Source organism: Myotis myotis, unplaced genomic scaffold, assembly GCF_014108235.1.
Source record: "Myotis myotis isolate mMyoMyo1 unplaced genomic scaffold, mMyoMyo1.p scaffold_m19_p_12, whole genome shotgun sequence".
Lineage (NCBI taxonomy): Eukaryota > Metazoa > Chordata > Mammalia > Chiroptera > Vespertilionidae > Myotis > Myotis myotis.
The window spans coordinates 7,295,890-7,320,243 of record NW_023416316.1 but is presented as its reverse complement, the minus strand read 5'-3'; the positions used below and the strand labels follow the sequence as shown (position 1 = coordinate 7,320,243).

The window sequence follows — 24,354 nt, the reverse complement described above, 5'->3', positions numbered from 1 at the left end:
TGCTTAGAAATAAACAAGGCCAGCCTTTTACTGGTTTGCAAAAGAGGATTTAATGGACAATGGGTCATGCATTGGTTCATTAGTGGCAAAAACAGCAGAAAGAATGCAAATTTTTTAAAGTGGTGGGGACAGGGGAGGTGGCATACAGTACAGACAGGAATTGGAGGTGGGGCTATGAAAAAGACAGGGTTGTTTTTTCTCTAAGCTATTTCTAATCTCATAATTGTGGTTTTGAAAATTAATAAGTTATCAGAATTTTCAGGTGCTTTAAATGTTCTCAGTCCTTAAAATTAAAAAAATTAAAGAAAAACCTAACCTGGGCAATAGTTGTTACTCTAACATCAAAACATTAGAAACAATCTAAATGTCTATTAGTAGGGGAAGCATAGTTAAAATACTGTGGGGATTTTAAGTAAAATATGGTAAATATTTGTCTTTTCTCTCACATGATACCATATGCCCTCCTATCCCTGAAAAGTCGCAGTAAAATAATTTTAAAAGACATACCCCTCCCCGCCCCCCCAAAGAAAACCAACACTAGAGAAAAGACAGTAATGGAAGAAAGATGTCAAGTTTTTGGAAGCCAGAAAGCAGATGTTACTGAAGGAACGGTTCTCAACTTGGGTCATTTGCCCCCAGGGGACATTTGGCAATATCTGGGGACATTTTTGGTTGTTATAGCTGAGGGGTGTGCTCTCCTCATATAGTGGATAGAGCCCATAAATGCTCCTAAACATCCCCAAATGTACAAGGACAATCCCACACAACAAAAATTATTTGCCTGTCCTGGCTGATGTGGTTCAGTTGGTTGGGTGTCGTCCTGGGTTTGATTCCCAGTCAGGGCACATGCCCATGTCATGGGCTCAATCCCTGGTAGGGGGAAGGGGCGTGTGCAAGAGGCAGCCGATGGATGTTTTGCTCTCACATCGATGTTTCTCTCTCCCCCCCTCTCCCTTCCTCTCTAAGAACAATAGAAAAATAAATAAAAATAATAAAATTATTTGGCCCAAGCTGTCGAGAGTGCCAACTGAGGTTGAAAACTAAAGGAGACTTGGTAGCCCAGAAAAGGCTCAATACTAAGGCTGGGGACAGGGAATAGGGCAGCAAGCATCAAGGCCAACTCACACCAAAGAACTCCAAAAAGGTTCTGGAATTGAGGCACCAGACCCCTGAAAGCTAGGGGAAGGGTGCCAATAAAATTAAGAATAATTTGATTCTAAGATTCTTCTTTCCCAGCTCACTCAGATAGTCAACTGGCATTCAAGCTTCCCTCTGGAAGAATAAATATGTACTTTTTAAAGGAACTAAACCATAAAGGCTTGGGGGACATCAGGTATAGCTGAAAACATGGAATAAGGCATTAAATAAAAAATGGGGTGTTAAATAAAGTTATACACGCTAAATGTTGAAATGCCATGACCCACTTCCCCCACTCAGCTTCCAGAACATTGGTAATTGAATGTACACTCTCCAGCATGAGAAAACTGACTAGTCCAAAAATAGAAGAAAAGATTCTGATATTGATATTTAAGAACCTCCCACCCCAAGAACCCCAAGTAGCCAGGCCTCTGATTCATTCTCCACAATAGCAAAACTTCACTAGTTAAACTTGATTACTTAACATTTATAATTTGTCTGCTCTATAGACAACATTTAAAAGAATTTCCTTCCTGTGAATCTATAGTAATTATGGAGAAATATACCACTTATTCCAATAATTTAAAGAAGTAATCAAGTATACACCCCAAAGAATTGAAAATAGGGACTTAAGCAGATGTTTGTACACCAATATTCATGGTAGCACTATTCACAATAGCCAAAAGGTAGAAACAACTCACGTGTCCACTGATGGATAAGCAAAACGTAGGATGCTATATAAATACAATGGATTATAAAACCTTATAAAAGAAGGGGATTCTGACACATGCTGCAACATGAACGAACCACAAAGGCATTATGCAAAATGTAATAAGCCAAACACAAAAAGATAAATATTGTATGATTCTACTTAGATGAGGTACCTAGAGTAGTCAAATTCATGGAGACAGAATAGTATATGCCAGGCTCTTGGCATGAAGGGGGGAGTAGAGAGTTGTTGTTTAATGGATTGTTTAATGAGTACAGAGTTTCAGTTGGAAAAATGATTAGGCGCAGGAGATAGATATTGGTAATGGTTGCACAACACTGTGAATGTATTTACACCAACGAAATATACATTTAAGGATGGTTAAAATGATAAATTTTATTTTATGTACATTTTGCCACAATTAAACATTAATCAAGTGCCTAAGTGGTGTTGATTTTATATTTAATTCTACATAGCACTATTTATAATCTGAGTAAAACATTTTGAAAATGTGTCTTAAGGCTAGGCTTGGTATGTCATAGCCTGTCAGAATGCAAACATTAACCTCTGCTCCCTCAGATTCAAGTTCACTGCTTTTAAGTCCTTAAGAAGTGGGGCTAGGAGTCCTTATACTTATCCTCACAAATGCTTTCTTTTACTCTCTTAAAAGTGAATATAGAAATATAGTAGAAGTGTAATTCTACTTGAGTAAATTTATCCTACTCAAGAAATCTTTATATGGAAACATTTTACTTACAACAACAAAATCTCAAAATCACTTAAATGCACAACAGTGAGGAAATTGCAAATGGAATAATATGCAGCCATAAAAAATAATTCTTATGAATGAAATGGAAAAATGCTTATGTAATAGTTGATCTTAACTATATAAAAATACATTCTAAAAAGACTAGAACGAGACATCAACAGGTTAATAGATGATTGCCTTTGAGAAATATAATAATCCCTCCTTGTTTTTAAACTTTTCAAATATTCTCTACCTGTTTTTGCCTTTATAATGCATTATTTTATAGTGGGAAAATATATCCTTTTATTTTCTTTTAAAAATAAGTTACAAAAAACAAAAATTTAATTTCTTTCCTCCTATGTACTCACATTCTCAGGTATGCTGGGAAGTTCTCTGGTATCAGGCACAGTAAAATAAGAATGCTAGAAAAGAAAAGAAAAGCTATTTATTTTTGCAAAAATAAGCAACAAGCACATTATTCAGAGGTCAGGAACATGATCTGAAGATAATTTCTTACTCAGATGTGGAAGCAATTTCACTCACTGGAAATGTCTATAGAATCTTTTCTTTGGATAATGCTGGATTAAAGGCAGATGCATTAAATCATCAGTTTGGTAGATGGAGTTCTTTTCTAAAAGAGATGAACTACTTTGGGAGATACAAATGAACAGCTCAAAGAGGTTAAAGGCTAAATTCCCATATGATGTTTGCAGGTTTCTGAACATAAGAAAGCTGCATGCTTCATAATTTATTGTTCAATGAGGCAAGTGGACTCTGGGGACCAGATATCACTAGGTTCACTCAACAATGGTCTTTACCAACCAAATCTGCCATTTCATTTCAGCATCTGAGATTATATCCATCTACAGGCTGCTGGCAAAATCTGCCCGAAGGCCCAAGTGATGTTAAGGACAGCTCCAGCTGAAGGATGGCTGCACTGAGACTATTCTAGGTGGTTAAGAATGGAGGATTTCTCTTCACTACGCATGCTCTGCCAATAAGCCTCAGGACTTCTAGTGCAATCTCCAGCTCAGCAGAGTTGAAAACTTCACCAGTTCAAAGAACTTTCAAGGAGGCATCGCCATGTGTGTCACAAGAGTGTGCCCCTGAGTTAAATGACAACAGACTGAACTAATGATACCTCCTCTTGCTATGAAAGACTCAGAGGACAATGGCAAGCAGGAATGGAGAGAGCCCAGTGCCGATCAATTAAGGAGGGGACTATACAAAGGCCAGGAAAGGTCACATGCAGAGAAGGTCGGCTTAGCCATGGCCTAAGTTCAAACCTGGACCCCCAAGTGACATTTAAGGAAGTCCTCCTGCCCCACTATCTTGGGTAATTGCAAAATAAGTGGGTCTCTAGAAAAATGAATTGGATAGCTTTCCTGAAATGAAAGGCACAGGGGACAACTGAGATGACAATGACAACAATAATACTATGAGCTGTTTGTCTAATATTTAACAGACATTTATTTAATGCCTGCTACATTGCAAGCTTTATGCCAAGTACTTTAGAAATATTACTCTCATTTCTATAACAAATTTTAAGATAGAAATTATCTTCACATTGCAAATGGGTAAATTAAGGCTTAGAGAGGTGAAAGTAACCTGTGAAGGTCACATGGCTTGTAGGTGACAGACCCAGTACTGAAACCAGGTCTGGATAATTAGAGCTGTGCTCTTTCCACTACAACAGGCTGTTTTACCTGTGCTTTTTATATGCAAATTAGAGCTAAAGCCACCTGAATTAAAATAATAAAAACAAATTATAAAAAGATAACTTAAAAAAAACCTCCACAATGCATTCTTCCAAAGTCTGTGTGTCTGTGCCAAAATATTACCTATGAAGTATTACAACAGAGATTGTGCAGCATGGAAACTAGTCAACAACTAATTCAATTTAACAATAAGGATTAAAATAGTGAAAGTAAAATACAAGGTTAAATTTGACACCAACTTCTATTCCAAATGGCTAGAAGGGAGTCCCAGGAAATGTTCATTAATGGATGTCCACAAGTGGCTGGAGTCATAAAGTAGTAGTTGGCACAGTGAGGGGGAAAGAACAGGGACCACAGAGCTGACACTTAACAGCTATATGATTTTTAGCAACTTCACTTAATAGCCTCAGGTTTTGAATCATAATATCTACTTCAGAACTGTTGTGAAGAATAATGTTATATATGCGAAATGCCTAGAATTCCATAAATGATCTTTTAATAGAAAATCATGATTGTTGCTCTCAACTGCTAGTTTACATTTCCATTTTTCTCAATCACCTGTATCAGACACACAGAAATATTTTCTTGTGACTAAAGCAAAAAAATATCCAGGATTGCCATTTTATCAACAATTCAGGCTTTCTGATCTAGATGAAATTAGTGTTTCAAAATCAGAAATACCACATGGAGAAAGGAATTCCTTGTGAACAAGAAAGAAAAAAAAATCTGCTTTTACAGACGCAATGGATTGTAACTAGTGAGCCAATGCAGTTCCCAAACCAAGTAGTCACCAAGCTGTCCTTTGAGATTCTGTCTTGCTCCATCGCCCATGAAATGCTGCGACCAGAGGTCAAAAACATTCCTAGAAACCACTGGTACGAAACAGCTGCACCCTCCCTGCAGTTTCTCCTGCCTCTGCGATGGTTTGTCCTTGAGGCCTGGCAGCCACTCAGGGGAAGGAGTGGCCCTTCTCCCCCAGCATCTGGTGACCCAGCCAGGCTACTCCACAGCTACCTGTCGGATGTCATTACTGACTGAAGTGGTGAGATCAAGCTGTTTAGGCAAAGGGACAGCGGCAAAGGCAAAGGTGGCTTAGCTGAGCGGCGATCAGTGAGGCAGGTTTAAAGCTCATGTCTTCATCTTCCCCACAGTCTTCCTTACATGAATTTCTGCAACAAGGTTCCTTTCCTTCCCATGCTCTATTAAAGTGAGTAAAAACCTCTACTAATTCTCTTTTTCCTTCCTTCTTTTCTCCCTTTCTTTCAACACTTACGGCCTAGTGCAGTGATGATGAACCTTTTGAGCTCGGCGTGTCAGCATTTTGAAAAACCCTAACTTAACTCTGGTGCCGTGTCACATATAGAAATTTTTTGATATTTGCAACCATAGTAAAACAAAGACTTATATTTTTGATATTTATTTTATATATTTAAATGCCATTTAACAAAGAAAAATCAACCAAAAAAATGAGTTCGCATGTCACCTCTGACACGCATGTCATAGGTTCACCATCACTGGCCTAGTGGAAGGTTAGCCCTGGATTTGAAAAACCCCAATCTTCTCACAATTAACCACATAACATTTTCCTCTCTAAGCCTCATCCATGAAATGAGAATGCTAATATCTATTTGTAATTGTTGTGAAATTGGCATATAGGATGAACTTAGTAAATAATATTTTATTAGTTATTGGCAATAATATTGCTTTCAATTTGATCATCATGAAAAAACCAAACCCCTATGAGATATGCCCATTTTCTTTAAGAGGGCAAATACCAAGATAATAACCACTGAAGACAATACTGTTCCTGGTTCTAGTGAAGCTAAAAGACAAAATTTTTTAAACATTCAGACCCCACAACATAAGGGAAATAGCCCCTGTATAAGCAACAGCTGGCCAAAGCATGTCCATCTGAGAATACTGATGGAGGTGGTGACAAGGGTTTGACTCAGGAAATTCGAAGATTCCAGTAACTGAAATATGGAAGCACACGTAAGACTCAGATCATGGGCAAAATTACGACGAGGAGTGAAATCTCCCAATTTGTATAGTTCAGAGGATTTTCCACCCTAGCACACTACAGAACATGCAGCATGTACACAAAAGAGCTCAAAGAAGTTATTAGTGTAGGCCAGGAACTATGCCAGGCACTCTCCATCCCTGTCCTCAGGGACCTACATCCGTGGGGGGATAAGAAAACAGATAGTCCAATGTAGCGTGACTGAGTACTGCTAAGTGTACAAGATGCTTGGGATAAAAAAGAAAATCTTCAAGCCTGGGGTGGGTGTTGAGGGGGATTTCTTGGAATTAAATCCGAGCTGAGTTCTGAAGGATGAATATGGCGTACCCTGGTAAATAGGGGAGAAGTGGTGTTGAAGGCTCAGAGGGCAGCAAGATGGGCTTCAGCAAAGGGACATTCACAGCAATGCTGGGAGGCAAAACATGAGGCAGGACAGGAGATGCTAGTGAAGGGATGACAGGCAGGAAAAGAGGATCCAGGGACATTTGGGACCCACTGCTCATGGAACCCCAGAGAAAGGAAGAAATACAACTCCCTGGCCTGCCTTGAGCCCAGAGGTCTCAGAGAACTTGGGGTTAGGGTGTGGAACGTGCAAACGACAAAAGATGACCCTGTAGGGCTAACTCCGTCTTACTGTTAATAGTGAAAGGGTTATTCAGTGATGGCTGATGTCCTGCCCGCTTACCACGCTGAGATGAACAGACACTCCAGGGTCAGGGATAGGAAGTTTGTGCAGAGTTTCCAGAAGCTCATGCCACTGACTCTCCTGAAAGAAATAAGAGGCTTCAGTAAGCAAATCAAGGCTGAGCCCTGAGTCAGAGACCTGCAGGGAGGCCTGGCACACAGTAAGCTGGGGCTCCTCACGACTGAGGTGTTGAGAGGTGCTGGCAGCCAATCAGGGGAAAAAGTGGCCCTTCTTCCCCAGCATCTGGTGGCGGAAACAGGTTTGATATTTAAGGAGGGCTGGACAAAAGACACTGCTTATAGTTCAATATAAGAGCCAACTAGATCCTCCCACACCAAGTTTGACATTTTCTACTCAGTGAGACACCTACCATGACCGCCTTTTATGGATCATGTACCATAAGCTCTCAGCAAATCTATCCTCTCAACTCCATAGCAACAACTTTTAAATGCAAACAATCCTCGCTTGCAGGTCGGGGGTGATGGGGAGAAATAACAATGACACTATATATCTTGTCTTCATCATCATTACCCTCAATTAATTTTACTGAGTGTTCACTGGGTACACATGGCAATCTCCAATTATGGAAAGTTAAAAATGAACTACGTATAACAGCATGCAAGATAGGATGATGGCTGTGCATTTTAATTAGTGAAATTAAATACGAAGCAGTGCAAATTATTTGACTGAAAACATATTCACCTTTAAAATGCTCAAAAGAACACTGTTTCCAGAATTATCCAAAAGCCATTTCTCATATCCTGTGGCATTCTCTGTTAATGTAATAGTAATAAGCTCACATTTGTATCCTTTTTTAAAACCTATATGATCCTCACAACTACCCCACTTTACAGATTGAAAAACTGAGGCTCTGAAGGGTGAAGCCACTTGGCTCAAATCCGCCAGTTAGTTAGTAACTTGCTCAGCCAGGAGCAGAGCCCTCTCCATTGCTTGGCAGCTGATTTTCAAGGAAAGTAAAAGAGGATGAGTTCAGATTAAAAGCCTGTTTCAATCTGAACTGATAAAATACTCAATTTTCTCACAAAGGAGAGAAATGTACAAGTGGATGCATCAACATGTTTAATTTTGTTCTGAAACAATTTCGAATTTAAAGAATAATTGTAGGACAGTACAAAATTATTTTTTAGTTTCTGAACTATTTGAGAGTGATTTGCTAACACTCTACTCCATTTTCCAGAAATACAAAAGAACACTCCCCTACATAACCACAATTAATAATCAAAATCAGGAAATTAACATTGATACACTACCATCTAATCCTCGGAGCTCATCAAGTTTTGTCAACTCTGCCAACCATAGCAAAATAATCCAGTTCAGAATCACAAACTGCCTTTAGTTATGACTCTCTAGTCTTTATCAGTCTGGAACAGTTCCTATCATTCCTAGATTTGTGTGAACCTGACAGTGAGACCGGTCATTTTATAGAATAACCCTCAATTGTCTGTTTTCTATTGATTCAGATTCCCCTAACCCCTTTATTACTGACTATGGTACTTTTTTTATGGGACATGTCCTATAGAAAATATAAGAGAGAAAATGTCTCTATCATTTAATAATAATGTATCACTTTAATTTAAAAACTTAGACCATTTACAAAAAGAAAATATAGGAAGTTAGACATATGGACAAATATTCATCTCACTAAAAATCAAAGAAATACAATTAAAACAATGAGACCTGTTCACTTGTTAAATAAGCAATGGATTCCACAAATACTGGTGAGAGTAGGGTGACTCAGGCACTCTGTTAGTAAAGGGTATTTTTAAAGAAAATAGCACAATTCTTTTGGAAAGCAGTTTAGCAAATGTTCTAAAAATGTTTATGTCCACTGACCTTACAAAGGCCCATCTGAGATTCTACTCTTAAGGAAACAATCTAAAATGAAGAAAACACTTTATGCTCAATGATACTAATGGCTGTAATTATAATAATAAAAAAATCCCAAATAATAACTCCCAACAATAGGGAAATATTTTAGTAAATCAAAGTTCATGGTATAATGCTATGCAGCCATGAAAAATGTTTACAACAATTTTACTAGCATGGGGGAAATGCTTTGGTTATTAGGGTACCTGGTGAAAAATGTGGTAAAATATGAACTAAAGAAGTCTAAATACAATTCCAGCTGAACCTCGCCATCCGTGGAAGATACTTAGCATATCGTTTCTTCCAAAAGCATGGTAAGGTATAGCTGAGCTTTTTAACCAATTTTCAGACCCTTAAAAAAAAATACGGTAAAAACACAACAAAGTGTTATTAAAATAGGAATTCGGACAGCTGGCTAGGTCAATGGCCTGTTACATGTTTCACTCACAAATCCCAGCTTTGCAGCATGACATGAGCAATTCAGATTTGTGCCTCCGCAAAATTATAGTAATACCTGTCATGAACTTTCAGGGTTGCTTGGGACCATTAGATAATATGGATATTAACTCTGAATGCTGAGGATCTATTTATTATATATTTAACTCAAAAAGTAAAGGAAGAAAACATCCCAAGATGCTAGTGACACTTATGGGGGTGGGAGCAGAATATGAACATGTAGGAGTGGATTTCTCTTCCCTCCTACTATTTTCTGAATTTCCCAAACTTTCTATAATGAGAATGCATTACATTTTTTGGTAAGCGATTTGGTGAAATATAGAGCATATATTACTTTTATAATCATAAAAGTTAAAGTTTACTTGTTAAATAGAATAGAAGACAAATACCTGTCCTTTTGTCGTGTAATCTGCCAAGATGTTAAGTAGTTTATAAAATACTTCGAACCATGGAAGATAGCTGGGGAAGAAGAGAAAACACATGAAATATTAGTATGCAGGTCAAAACTTTAACCAGGAGTGAATTCAAGACTGGTACATTTCAGTTTTTCTCTACATCCTAAAGAGTCTTCCTGTCGTAGTCTGTGCTGGAAACCCAGACTGGTGAAATGCTAATTATTTCTGGGATTTTAAAAAACTGCCTGGATAAGACGGAGGATTGAATGTTCATTATAAATTATTCCTATGCCTCAGAGCTAGAACAGGTTCATAGAGAAGACATTCAAAGCAGACTCTGCAATCAGGAACTAACTCTGAGTAGCCCCCAGGCCTCTCCCACCACACCCACCCTTTCCAGGAAAGCTTCTATTCAAGTTTCTCATGATTAGACACACACAGCCACACTCACATGCAGCACTTCCACTGCTGGCAGCTGCAAGGTGTCCCAAAGGCCCCAAGAGCCCGAAACCACTCATCTTGTTACACCAAACATTCTATTACTTATTGTATTTATTGTGGGATGAGCACTAACTCTCCATCCCCACTGCCCTCCACCAAGTCCTGACTACCATGTCCCTTTACTCTGATAACAGCATGCACCTAACCATAGTCCATCCTCTGTGTTGCTCTTAGAATGGTCTTTCTAAAATGCAAGTCTAAGTGGCACGTTGGATTACAAGCAAATTCCTGCAGTTATCCCCCTGCTGCAGGTTTTCTTAGGATGGTGTTCACGTTTCTCCACTGTCAGGCCCTTGACTGCCTCTCTGGTTATCTTCTCTCAACTTCCTCACATACATCCTCTCCCTGCAGCCTCCTGCTGAGCATGTGCAGGCAGCCTCCAGCCTGCCTCTGCTTGTCTTAGACTTGGCCCTTTTCTCCCTCTGACCTTCATGGGAGGTCAAAGGGAGGCCGGGCCCTCAGCAGAGTGCCCAGGTTCTCACACTCAGCCTCAGCCTCACCGAATTCTTTCCTGCTACCTCCCCACCTCTCATGCCTTGATTCCCTCTCTTCCATGCGGCCCTGAGCATGTGCCTACTCTTGTTATAACATCGATGTAACACTCAATGGTGGATCTATTTTCCCAGCAGACTGTGCAGAGAGGAAGGATCACTTCTTGCTTTACCTTATCTTCCCAGGGCCAGGCACGCAGCCAGAATGCCATCAATGCTTAGTGTTGACTCAACAACCAAAATTAAATAAAGACTAACAGCAAAGGCACATTAGTGTCCCAGAATTGCTACTGAAATATATCCCCCAATCCCAAGAAGCTTTGTCACTTAATTTAAATGGCTTTATTCTCTATAAGAAACTTTCCGAAGCAACAAAGAGTCATGTGAGAAGTGTTGTACCAAGTTCTGGCCCACCCCCACAATCCGCCCTGCTGAACTGACAGTGTCCGTTGCTGATAGAGCTGGATGCAGAGGGAAGCGCTGATGCTGCTCAACTCAGTCCTGCCAGGCGGAGGGAAATCAGCGCCCTGCACAGATTACCGGCCACAACGCCGAGCGTAATATATGAAGTGAGAGGCAATCAAGGGGACAGATAAAGTGCACAGCTCTCTATCACTGACGTCTGTCTGAAGCCAGCACATGCTACTGTAAAATTTAAGTAGTTTATCAGAATATACTGATAAGCAACTTAACTTTTCACTTCTAGGACAGCATTATCACTTACGTTAATATGTTTCAATCAGCTCTGGCAGCTGCATATTGCCTATTACAGGGCAAACCACTGCTGCCACTTTACACAGCATTCGCTTTGGCAGAGAGATGGAAACATTCAAGAGGGATTAGGGAGAAGATAAATTTCTCCCTTCCTAGTCTGTTAAATAAACCTCAGCTGAGTTAAAAGCCATTCTAGTAGAAACAATAAATCCCCTCAGAAGAAAACTCTTGTCCAGATTAGAGGACTCTTAGTAAACAAACTCAACCAAGGATTACAAATTTCTTTTTCCTGAAAGAAAAAAATACCACTAGTTAAATCTAGGAACTGAAAATCAGGAAGGAGGATTATAAAAAGCAAGAAGAGAAAGTATGTCCTCGCAAGGCAACGAGAAAAGTTGAACTCCTTTTAGAAATACTTAAAAGTGACCTGGGGCAGGTTGGGTTCCCTGATAATTTAGGACTCGGTATGTATGGAAGCAGCTTTGGCCACTATGTCCAACTGACCAGCATCACCTGGGCAGAACCTCCAGCCTCCCTGCCCCGTCCTGCTATGAGGATGAAGGAAGGTGACGTCGTAGGACCGTCCGGACCTCAGCAGAATGCCCAGGTTCTCAGCCTCAGCCTCACCAAATCGATTCTTTTTGGCTATGCTAAGCAGAATCCTCAGCCATGGGAGGTTTCATAGTTACGCTGGAAATCAGCCATTTCTTTCTCCCTTTGGCCTGACCGGACACAACTGTTCTCCACATGTTGTCCCCTGTGCACTGACAGATGAATATCTAGTGATGGCAGCGTTAAGGTCTTGAAACCAAAACCCAGCTGTCTTCTTCTTCAAAGGATCCCTCTTTCCCCTGTTGGGAGGCCAGGGTTCACAGCTGAACTTTATCCAGTGCCGTTTCCTGTACCGCTTCATTAGTGCTGGCACAACAGCTCCATGCCGCCTGTGAGCTTGCAGGTGAGGCTATGGAGACCCTCCGCTCCATTTTGTGCTTGTCTGTCATCATAGAGTAAACACAACTTCCCAGTCCAGAGACAGGAAACAAACACCCATTATGCTGCTACTCCCTGGACAGCTAGAGCTCGGGCCGGCTCAGAGCCTGCTCCACGTGGTACCTTTGTGCTACCTTTATGCTACTGCGCGAGTCCTCACCACAGAGCACCATGTGTGGTGGGTTCAGACCAAGGCTGGGGCCCGAAAGACAAATATAAAGGGTCCCCGTAATCAAGCAGGCTATGGTCCTCGTGGGAAAAAGAGGCACATACACAAAAAAGCACAATAGTTTAGGTCTAGAGGAGGAGCTGGCACTCTTTCCCAACTGCTTTATGGAGCTTAGGCTTTTGATCGATTATAAAATTACAATGGAGCATTATCAAGACCCAATCAGCAGAGCTCTGATCGGAAAAGCCTGCTTCCCAGGCACTGGCCTGGATCCAAGCTTCTCTCACCAAACTGTGTCCCAGGTTACTTGGTCCCAGGCTTTGCCCTCACTCCCAGGCCTGACATCAAACGAAGAGGCTTTTGTCTGTGTGACGCAATACGAAGTCTTAAACCTGAGAGGAGCTCCGGCAGCTCCTGTAGGATTCCTACAAACTGCCTCGCTGAAGTGGCCACCTGGCCCCTGTAAGCCGTGCGGGGCAAGTTCTGGAGATAGTGCATGCAGTCAAATGGCTCACGGTCAAAATCACCTGTAAAAAGGTCTTAAATTGCCTCCTCCATACATCAGACACGGTTTGTGCAGATGCAAAATAGTGGGCCTGAGTTTGAAGAACTGCTGAGTGAAAATCGTCTATGTTGGAACCTGTGAGCTAGGTGAGCTGCTTATTCTTGAGGTGACTCAGGAACTGAGTCCAACTGAGAAAAGACAAGTCACTTTTCTTGCTCCACTGAATGCATTGTCAGGACAGTCATTCCCGCTGTCGTGTGCTCATATATGTATGATTGACCTTGTGTGATGGGATTCCACTTTAGTGTCATGAACAGCCAGAGAGCAGGGTGTGCAGGCTGCAGGGCAGGAGATGGGGGTGGGGTAGGGGAAGGACAGAAGGACCAGACTCTAGAGGGCTGCTCATATGTCAAGCCAATGGGCCTCCTTAGTCTGTAATCAGCAGGGAAACAAAGGGACAGTTAAAAAGGAGTAACATTCTGAGCATGAGTTTTCAGAACCAGGTAGAAAGATTCTTTCCCCCTCGTCTTATACCTCAGCACAGCCCAGTGAATCTTAGCCTTATCAGCACCAGGGTCTATTCTGCTATCCTAGAGGAAATCTCAGATAATATAACCTAGTCATGCTCATTATTTGAAAAAAATCAACATAATGCTCTGGCTCTAATGTAGACGAGAAATAAAAAGAAAAGGTCATTGATAATAAAAGTTTCACATCTAAACACTCGAGCACCATTATATTAGAAGATAACAATGCAGATCCTCCCTGGGAAGGACTCATGGCAGAGCTGCTCTACTCATGTCTAGAATAAAGCGTTTCCGGCTAAGAAGAGTGACACGGAATAGGGCCTTTCATTTTCTCTGTAACTTTCCACTTTCTGAGGCGCTCTTTCTTCAAACTCTATCTTGGGTACTCAAGGGGAGGTATCCCTTCTTTTAGTCCTTCCTATCAACAGATTTTGACAAGATTTATTGAATGGCAAAGCATTGCTTGGTTAAGGCTTTTTGGCATTGAGTTTTTAAAGCTTTCATATTAAAAAGGAAAAAAAACCCACAACACCCAGAATTTAAAAATGCAGAGCAGCATGGCATATACCGGGGAGAACACAGACTTGAGTCAAATAACCTGGGACGAAGGGTACTCATTAGCTGTGACACCTTGGGAAAGCAGTCTCTCCAAGACTGTGTCCTCCTCTATGAAAAGATATACACCACCTAATGAATGTAGCTGATGTGTGTACACACCCAATCTGGAGCCAGCAATGCTCTTCCTGCCCCTCTGCCTACTAACCCTCTTGCCAATCTCAGCTTTGGGAAGCTCTCTTTGACTCTTGCTGTCTGGGTCAACACTCTGCAGGAATTCCTCATGCCCTGCAGTCGCCAGAGCAGATGGGAAAGCACAAGCTGTTATAAGAAGAAAATTCTCATCAATTGATGTGACCACTTAAACCAGGAAGTCCCCACTCAGCCCTGGTTTGACCTAACATCAATCCCTGCTCCTCTGTCAAGGTCTCAATTGTTAAACATCTACAATAAAATGTAAATTGGTCACAAAGTAACACTACAAACTCATGCAGAGAATGCAGGATTTCAGGAAGCCCCTGTTAGGAGATGTTGGACACCTACTCAGAGATGACGCAACGTGACCAACAAATGAAGGCCTGGCAACAAGGAACAAAGAGAAAAATCAAGAAAGATGGTGGCACAATAGTCACATCAAAAGAGAATGAATTCAACATCAAAATATTAAAGGAGGCCTTGGGGAAATCCTCATAGCTTTGGAAAAATTACTGCTTTTATGGATACTGTGAAAATCAAACATGAAGTGGTAAGATGTCAGAAAAATGATGACTCCTCCCCTAAAAACTACTTAACTCATCATTTATTCTAGGAATAATGCATTATAGGAGTAAAATTTATTTTCAAAAATTTATTTTCTTTTTTCCCCAAGATAAACCCTACATAAGCTTTCCCCCCACTTTTACTATAAAATTTTGGTCTCCACTTAAATAGATGCATTTGACTATGGGGCCCTCCTGGGCTTCCCCGATATTAAGACTCATCTTAGTTTATAATATACGCTTGTTTGTCTTCTCCATTAGTGTCACCTTCTGAGAGCAAAGATCATGACTGTGTATTGACTGTTTAAACCCTAGTGAGTGCCTGGCCCATGTCAAACAGTCAATAAATCAGAACTTCCCTCGACAGATGTGAACTCATCGCTATAGTTTCTACTAAGGCATTACCGCTAGAGCTATAGAGCTAATAGTCAACCAACTCTTGTTGGAGGCAGAGCTCCAAATTTAGGATGCAGCATTTTGGTTAGGAAAATAATCCAGAACTAAAAATGATCCCTGCTAATGGATTGCTGGAGTCTGTGACAAATAATTAGAAAAGAGTGAGAAAATGTTTAAAGTGAATATTTAAAGTGAATTAAACCCAGATTGATTATTTCAGTTTGGCAACATAATTTTTTAAGTGCAGGTGAGCCTTTAAATTTGCCAAGAATCCTAAAATCTGTCAGTGTATCAGGCCCAATGTTCCCCACAGGGTCAGCTCCAAACTTCTTCTCTCATCTCTAACACATTCCTCCTGGCCTTCAGAAGATACTCTTCTCTTTCCTCTCTTCCACTTCTCATGTCTTTTCATGGAAAGTAGGAAAGACCCAAGATCCTAACCACACTGCCTTCTATAAGACATATCTTCTCCCCCATTGTACACAGCAAAAAGCACTCCCACTTTTAAGTATAACAAACCCACCTATATATGTGTGGTCTACAGTTCTCAAACTACAGCCTTAGCACCTAGGTGTACACATTCCTCCCCATAGGAAAAGCACACAACTTCCTGAGCTACCCACATCAAACTTCAGTGAACATTTCTATGGGATTAAAAATTGAGGTGGTATTTACAGTCCAAACACCACACATTTCCAGACCATTCATTTTTCCAATGTTGCAATCAGTTATCTAACTATAAGTCTTCCACATTTACTACGAAACACCCAATATATGCCTGGCACTCTGCAAGGTGCATAGGGAATGAGCCTCAGGTCCCAGCATTTGGGAAGCTCACAGTTTAATGAGAGAAGCAGACATATTGGAAGATAATGTCAGCAGCACTGGGTCAGCACCCTCATAGAGGTTCATAAGGAGAACAGAGAAGAGGTTCAGAAAGTCTTCTCACAGGAAGTGACACTTTGCTGCTAAACTTTACACAGAATGCAAAGGCAGGAGACCCACCTGGGCTTGGGTATCAGCTCTATCAATTACTAGCTGTAGCCCAAGTCATGTTTCTCCTTTCCCATGTGTGGAATGGGGATACAATATCCACCCTCACATGGCTGTTATGAGGGTGAACTTTATGTGAATACACCCACCACTGTGCATGGAATGGAGTAAGTACTGTTTTTCATGATACAATTGTATTATTATTGCTAATATGATCAGAAGTCAGAAGAACCTAAATAAAAGACAACCCTCTTTGGGAGACCAGAGCCTGTCTCACCCAATCTTAGCATTCTGCTTTGCTCACAGCCGCTTATCTCGAATTGTAAATTTATTATGGTATCCAGTTAGGCTCAAGAACCTCTGATTTATGTCCATAATTAACATCCCATTGTGATAACTATTATATCTATGCAGGAAAATATATTGTATGTACTGAATGAATAGAAATATTAATTTGCATTAGGAAAAAACACGCAAAAAGCTGTCATAAAACATCTGTGCTTATATAAATCTATCCAAACATACAGTTTGATCTGATTTTGGAAACAGGCTCTTTCTTGATGGGCATTCAATAATTGTTGCTTTTAGGGAGTGGGTTCGTCATCTTTTCTGTGACAGTAATACCGTGATTGAGGGAGATTGCTGCTCAGGAGGAAAGCACAGAAGCACTTTTGTTATCACTGGTGAAGTGTTGGTAACAGAAGATCTTTGTAGTAATGATACCTGCGCTGACAATTCAGCGTAATTCTCAGATATTTTCCATTGAGCCCAGAGAGGGTGAGCACACAGGCCTTTCATCATTTCCGAAGAGTTTATGACGCTGCCTACTCCTGAATTCGCTCACCTGCAAGGTTTTTGTTTTTGTCTGTCCCCCCCCTCCTCCTCCCATATTATTTTATGGCTTAAAGTACTACTGTAATATAATGTAATGGGTTAGTGAAGTTCTAACTAAGGCCCACCTTATGGAAGCTCTCAGAGACTAAAAGAGAAATACACTGCCACTACTGGGAAAAAAAACAAAAAACAAACCACACACACACACACACACACACACACACACACACACAAAGGGAAGAAATGGCTACACAAGAAGTCCTGCCCTGCTTTCAGTAGTAAACAAGCAAATTAATTATCCCACTGAGACCACAATTGATACTATTCTCATTTTAGAGCTGGGAATTGAAGCTAATGGGGGCAAGGGGAAAACATTTATCAAGTATTAGGTGCTCAGAGGTTAGGTGCAGGTAAAAAAAAAAGGAAGAAAGAGAGACAGGCACACAGAGAGAAAGGAGCTGGTTAAATAAATGTTTTAGAAGGCAAAGAGTTTGGGGCCAAAGGGAAACTAATCTAGCACCAGCCCCCCAGTTGTCTTACAACAACTCTATGAGATGAATTATCATCCCATTTTACAGATGAGAACACTGAATCTCAGAGAAGTGAAGTGACGGCCTTAGGACAACACAGCTGCTAAAGCAGAGCTAGACACAAAACTGGCCCAGTATGATTTGTATCCTAATTGCTTCACACGACACAATATTAGCTGTGAAACATGATCAAATAGAATGTTCAGCTCTGAGATAAGGATTTGAAATCCTTACCTTGTGGTTCTCGCTGTACTGTCTGATAGAGTGAAAGCTCACCTGCCAAAGCCCATTGGCTCTAAGTGTTCCGAGTGGACCAACTTCGGCTGCCTCCCAACAATTCCGTGTATTTTCTTATTCTGCCAACTCCAGGGACACTGGTCATGTGTCAACTCTTTATTAGTTTAGGAATTAGTGTATGCTTTAGATTCAGAAACACAAATATAAACAGCTTGATTTAAAATGCTTTAATCAAACATGGCAGAAGAGAGATTTTAAGTTTCCAGTCTTCATGTTAAGACTCACTGCTACCTTAGATGTGTATTTTTAAGATCTTATCTAGAAAAACTATGGCCTGTGTCATAGATTCTTAAACAGACTGTGTTTCCCTTTTCAATTTAAAGCATAAAGCTTTAAATGTATGCTTATGGTGACAATTAAGGAAATGCTAGATTAGACAGGGCATCAGTTTTCCACGAATAGCACTCATTTAAGTTCATTTCCACCCCAGATCTCTGCCTGAATGTTGTATCATTCAATCGCAAATCTCTCTATAAAAGTGTCTGGCTGTCTCTTAAACCCATTTACGCTTTATGCTTCAATGCCTTTCCCTGGCAACTTTTTCCATATGCTTAACTTCTTTCAGGGAAGCAGTTCTGTCTCAATTCACAGAACAGCACACCAATCAACACAGGCAGGCAGGTACAGAAAGGAAGAAGGAGAGACAGGCACACAGAGAAAGTAGGATATGAATGTAGCTGGTCCAATAAAAGTAACATTTTAGAAGGTAAAGAGTTTTAGACCTAAAGAAAATGAACCTAACACCTACCCCCAAGCAATCAGAGAGCCCTGAACTTGAATTTATAACCCAAACACTCTGTACCATATGCAACTTGAGACACACAACTGGTAGCACTACTGGGGATTTATGACTTATGACTTGTTCATATTTAATTTGTAACCAAACACTTCCCCTTCCTCTTAGCTACCTTAGAACTCTTGATTAACTCTTGTTTTCACAGGTCAGAGGTTAAATAAAGGAAGGGAAGCATTCTGCGGTGATACTGCCCAGAGCACCACATCCAAGAGTGACCTGTGCAAGGAACATTAAAATAAGTGATAAGGCTGGAGATTGTTTTAGACAGCTGATGTTCAAAGACTCCTTTGGGTACGAAGCAGGACCTTAAGGTGAGGGAACTGCCAACAAAGACAGACAGGAAACTGCTCTCAAGTTACCCTTCATGACAGAGCAACTCTCTCACCAAGAGGTTTCTCCCAAAATGTTTTTGGAAATGAAACAGGATTTTGAGGTAAGGTAAAACAGGAATTATTGCAAGCCAAGCAACCCTTCTCCTTGCTTCATTCTACCACAGACATCTGTCTGCCCACCAAATTCTCCTACTCAAAGAAAACCTGCGCTGTTATCTCATTTTGTGGCAGACCTGGGCCAGATTGAAGGAAGCAAATTTCTCTATACAAAATTAATCACATAGAGGCACAGCTAATCTGTTGAACAAGTTATATGTAATCTGTCCAACTGCAAGATTCATCTAGTTCCAAGTCCAAGTACCTTTACTGCTGTTATATCCAACTGATAAAAATAGTAATAATAGAGACCACCATTTATTCTGGAACTACCAAGTACCAGGAGCTTTATATGCATTTGCTTATTTACTGCCCCATCCTTCTGTAAGTGTGCACCATTACATCACCAGGTAACAAATGAAGAAACTGATGCACAGAAAGGGTAAGTAACTTGTTCAGAGTCACACAGCCACAAAGTAGGTCAGGGTCAGATCCAGGTTTGTGTGATTTACTGTGCCAGTAGGCACTTTTCTTAAATCAATCTGTCTCAGGAAATAATATCAGTGAAGTGCACATCAGACAGCACTTCGCATGTGATTGTTTTCAAATTGTCAAAATGGGACAATCATTAAACTCACTTTATAGAAAGCAAGCATCCATTCATTATCTCATTCATTCACTCATTCACTGCCTAATATAAGCCAGGCTTTGGGTAGAGAGTTGAATGAGGTGTAACTTCCACTAAGGCAGGTTCTCTGGTGTGAAACTGTTATGGCATTAGGAATGATCTGATAGAGGCAACAAGAACAAAACTTGGAAAATGTAGGATGTAACGGCTGGATCGCTCTGAAAGGAGGTAAGGTATACATTTCCTCTGGACTACATAACACAGACACAGCATGAGACAGGCAGTTGCCTCAAGTGAGCCCTGCAGGAGGATGTAGGAACCCAATCCCAAGCAAGCTGAAGAGCTGGGAATCCAGCACTAAGTTGGAGCATAAGATGCCATTAGTTACTCTCCGTTTTTACCGTGATAAAATAAGATAAAATAAAATCCTACCCCTCAGCCACTCCTTAACGTTTTCTTTAAATATGTTTTAATAGATTTCAAAGAGAGGAAGGGAGAGAGAGGAAGTGAGAGATAGAAACATCAACGATGAGAAAGAATCATTGATTGGCTGCCTTGTGCACACCTCCACTGGGGATCAAGCCCACAACCTGGGCATATGCCCTGAATGGAAATTTAACTCCTTAGTTTTAAATAATCTTTGTGCTTATGCCTGATTGCATTATTATAAGCCAAGAGAAGCAGTTTGTAATATCACAAAAGCTAAAACTGGCGTTATTAATAACCCCTCAAAATATGGTAGCACAGAAGAAGACAAAGTATTTGGTTACAAATCAAATATGAACAAGTTATAAGTCATATATCCCGAGTTCTGCTATCAGTTGTGTGTCTCCCTCAAAAGAAACCCTAAAAGTTAAACTTTAGAGGAGGTTCAACCAGCAAAGTTCCTACAGAAATAGGTTTTTCTGAGATACATTCTTAACTCATATAATATGAGAGAGAACAGGAAATAAGCCTTTCAATGAGTAACTACTAAAAGCTGATTATTAAAATGAAGATCAGAAAAATGTATGCATGAATCGCTTTTATTATATCGTCACCAGCATTAAATGTTGTGACTCAATTTTTTTGATAATATATTTTAAGTGGTAGTTCTTTATCATGTATAATATATACACACCTAAACCATGTGCTAAGAGAATGATTATATAAATTATGTAATTAAAATATATAAATTCAAGCAATAGAAAAGTTACACTTTAGAATATTTTTTATGATATGGGAAAATGCTCATGACATAATATAGATTGAAAAGAAGCGGCATACATAACTATGTATCATATATAATCATACACACTCATAGAAAGACTAGACAATAAAAAATTAATTGTGGTTATTTCTAGGGTATGGGATTGTAAATAATGTTTCCTTGTACATTCTTTTCTACATTTTCTATGGTTTATGTACTGAGCATGCAAATGATTTAAAAATGTTTTTAAGTTTTAAATTTTAAATTATAAAAACTAAAAATTTTTGTCTTTTAAGTAGTTATTCATAATTGCAAATACTGGAAAGCAAGCTAAATGTACAATAATAGTTCACAATAAGTTATGAGCTATTAAAGTGATAAATATTATATATTCATTAAAATCAAACAATAGAAAAATATTTTAACATGGAAAAATATTTACAATATATTTAGATATAAAAGCAGGCTCTATAATATGTACAAATAATTTTTCATTTTCATGTCTGTGTTTCCCTATATTCTCCAAACTTTCTATAATAAATATGTATTACTTTTATTACATTTTAAATTAAAATACCTTCTCACTTTCTTTTAAAAAAATCAACAACACAAACAGCCATGTGCGATTCCCCTCTGTCTACCAACTTCTAAGTCATTTTGTTTGTGGGAAGGAGGCAGATTGATCAGGCAAAGAAGCAAAGGCCTACCTTTTTGTTTCTTTAAGTATGTTTAATAACTGTGACGACCCAGTTCCCCAATAGGCCCTCTGGATGAAATAGAAGTTTGCACTGTTTAACAAACTGGTCACATGGAGCCTCATGCTCTTTCCACTGCACCATGTGTTCATGGATCTCTGTTTCAGGGCAGGGGTGGTTGGCTAACAAGGTTTTCAGTGACCTTCCTTAATGTGGGAGCAGTCAGCCTCAATAAACCCTGTTGGGCCTCAGAAAGCAGGACATAGTTACTTATCCCTCTTAGTTACTTAAGTTGAGAGGGGAAAGAAAAAAGGGTCAGAATCTATTTTCCCCCATTAGATTTTGAGGCCAAATCTACAAGGCTAGATATAAATATTTAGTAAGCATCTGTATATGCCAGCCTGTGCTAGACAGCCAGGATAAATAAATGAGCAAGACACAGCGCTGTCTGTCTTCAAGGAACCTAAGTCTCATGGGGAAGACACACATGTAGATGGGTAATCACAACACACTATGATGATGTTGTGATACAGCTGGGCACCAAAAGCTGGGGGAACTCTAGGGAAGAGCAGATCAACAGTCTGGGATATCAGCTAAATGAGGAAGAGAAATTAGATGAGAGAAAAGTGTATTTCCATCGGGAGGGAACAAAATATTACAGAGGCACAGTAAACTACAAATGGCTTGGAGTGGCTAGATCACATCTAAGGGTGAGGCAGGTTATTTCTCTGTGTGCTTCTTTTTTGGTGGTGGCATTGGTTGGGGATGGAGAGGGAAATCTTAGCAGGAGTGACTAGACAAATCCAAAAAGGTTGGCTTGTGAGGAGTTCTATGTGCAAGATTAGAGTTTAGCTCTTTTTTTTTCTTTTTTTTTTTTTAAATATGTTTTTTTTATTGATTTTTTACAGAGAGGAAGGGAGAGAGATAGAGAGTTAGAAACATCGATGAGAGAGAAACATCAATCAGCTGCCTCCTGCACATCTCCTGGGGATGTGCCCGCAATCCAGGTACATGCCCTTGACCGGAATCGAACCCGGGACCTTTCAGTCCGCAGGCCGATGCTCTATCCACTGAGCCAAACCGGTTTCGGCTAGAGTTTAGCTCTTTTCCTGAAAGCAAAAGAGGGTTTTAATCAAGGAGGCATTTGATCAGATTTGTCTTTTTAGAAGATCATTTTAACAACAGAGTGAAAGATACTGAAAGGGGAAGTCTGGAAGCAGATAAACTCAAAGGTTTTAAGACCCACTTAACTGGCATAAGTCCTCAAGGAAGAAGATTCCAAAAGCGATGGCTGCTGCCAGGGCTCTTTAAACTATTGAATATAATAAAAAGAGGATTTGGATCTAGGAGAAGGCAAAGGTGGCCTGAAGAGTGAGCCTCCCTCAGAAGCAGCAGCCATGTGACGTGGTGGGAGATGGGGTGGAGTTGGACAGCCTGGAACAACAGGTGTGGTTCCCCCACTTACTAGAGGGCACCCCCTGAGCTATTAGTTCATCTCTCCAAGTCTGGCTTTCCTCTGCAAAAGTGCAATACTTCCTATTTACATAGCAAGGCATGGTAAAGAACAAATTAAGCAATTTAATGCAAGTAATTTAATGCAAATAATACAAAGGGCCCATCACAGTTCAGAGAGCATAGTAGGCACTCAAAAAATAGGTAGCTTCTGTTATAATTGCTAGGCAGGAGATATGGACTTGCAGTCTCAGTTGGAAGAGTGGTTCAAAACTGTATTTTGGATTATTTTTAAATGCCTTTAAAATGCTGAATGCCAGAAGCATATGTATATTCTTTACAATTACTCTTAAGATTCTATCTGTCACAAAAGAGTGGGCTAGGGTCAATAGAGATTTTATTAGTATTTATCCACTTGACACAAGATAAAGATTTCATTTCAAAGAATAAAAGCAAAGGGTGAAATGATGGGATCATAAACATGTCACCAATATTTTTTCAATTACTCCTCAATGGATGACTCTTTTCAAGTTAACATTGCAAATAACTCCTTGTGCTTTCCTGGCTGAAAGAATATCATATACTGTTCTTAACTAATTAAATAAGACTTAACCCTAGAAGATTTAGTGTGCTGTAGTGATATGAAAGACAGAAACAGGAATGAGACTCTAAGAACTAGCATTAAACAAACATATGGATGGTAACATTTTTACCTTTCACAAAAATTTGAACTTAACTTTTATGGGTCAAAAAAGAGAGCAGCTTTAGTTAATTTAAAGACCAGTTCTGCACATTGAGCCATTCATGGGGTGGGAATAAAAATACCTACTACCTCAGCTATGGCAGGCCTTGGACCACACAGTTCAAGGACTTTATCTCTGCTCCTCAACTCACTGACTGAGGTTGGTATCTTCAGCTATAAATAACAGATGAAGAAATGGAGGTTCAAAGACATGAAGAGACTTGCTCAAGATCACCAAGCTATTAAAGTGGCAGTAAGGATTTGAAGAAAAGTTTTCTGGTTTTAAAGCTCATGATGCTTTTTCTTTTTTCAAAAATCAATTTTGAATTGTAGTTTACATACAATAAAAGCCACCCATTCTATGTGTACAGCTAGAGGAGTTTTGATAATTATATACAGCTGTATAACT

The 24,354-nt window shown here is 39.9% G+C and overlaps 1 protein-coding gene across 6 annotated transcripts in view; it reads right to left on the bottom strand.

Moving 5' to 3' along the window:
* Positions 1-24,354, bottom strand: part of DENND1A (DENN domain containing 1A) — a 465,276-nt gene that overhangs the window by 233,111 nt on the left and 207,811 nt on the right. For all 6 annotated transcript variants that reach the window (XM_036329707.1, XM_036329706.1, XM_036329703.1 and 3 more), the window contains 3 exons: positions 9,750-9,819; positions 7,018-7,098; positions 2,963-3,016 (listed from right to left, as the gene is read on the bottom strand). In XM_036329707.1, the coding sequence (XP_036185600.1) occupies positions 2,963-3,016; positions 7,018-7,098; positions 9,750-9,819 (205 nt within the window). The remainder of the gene's footprint in view (positions 1-2,962; positions 3,017-7,017; positions 7,099-9,749; positions 9,820-24,354) is intronic.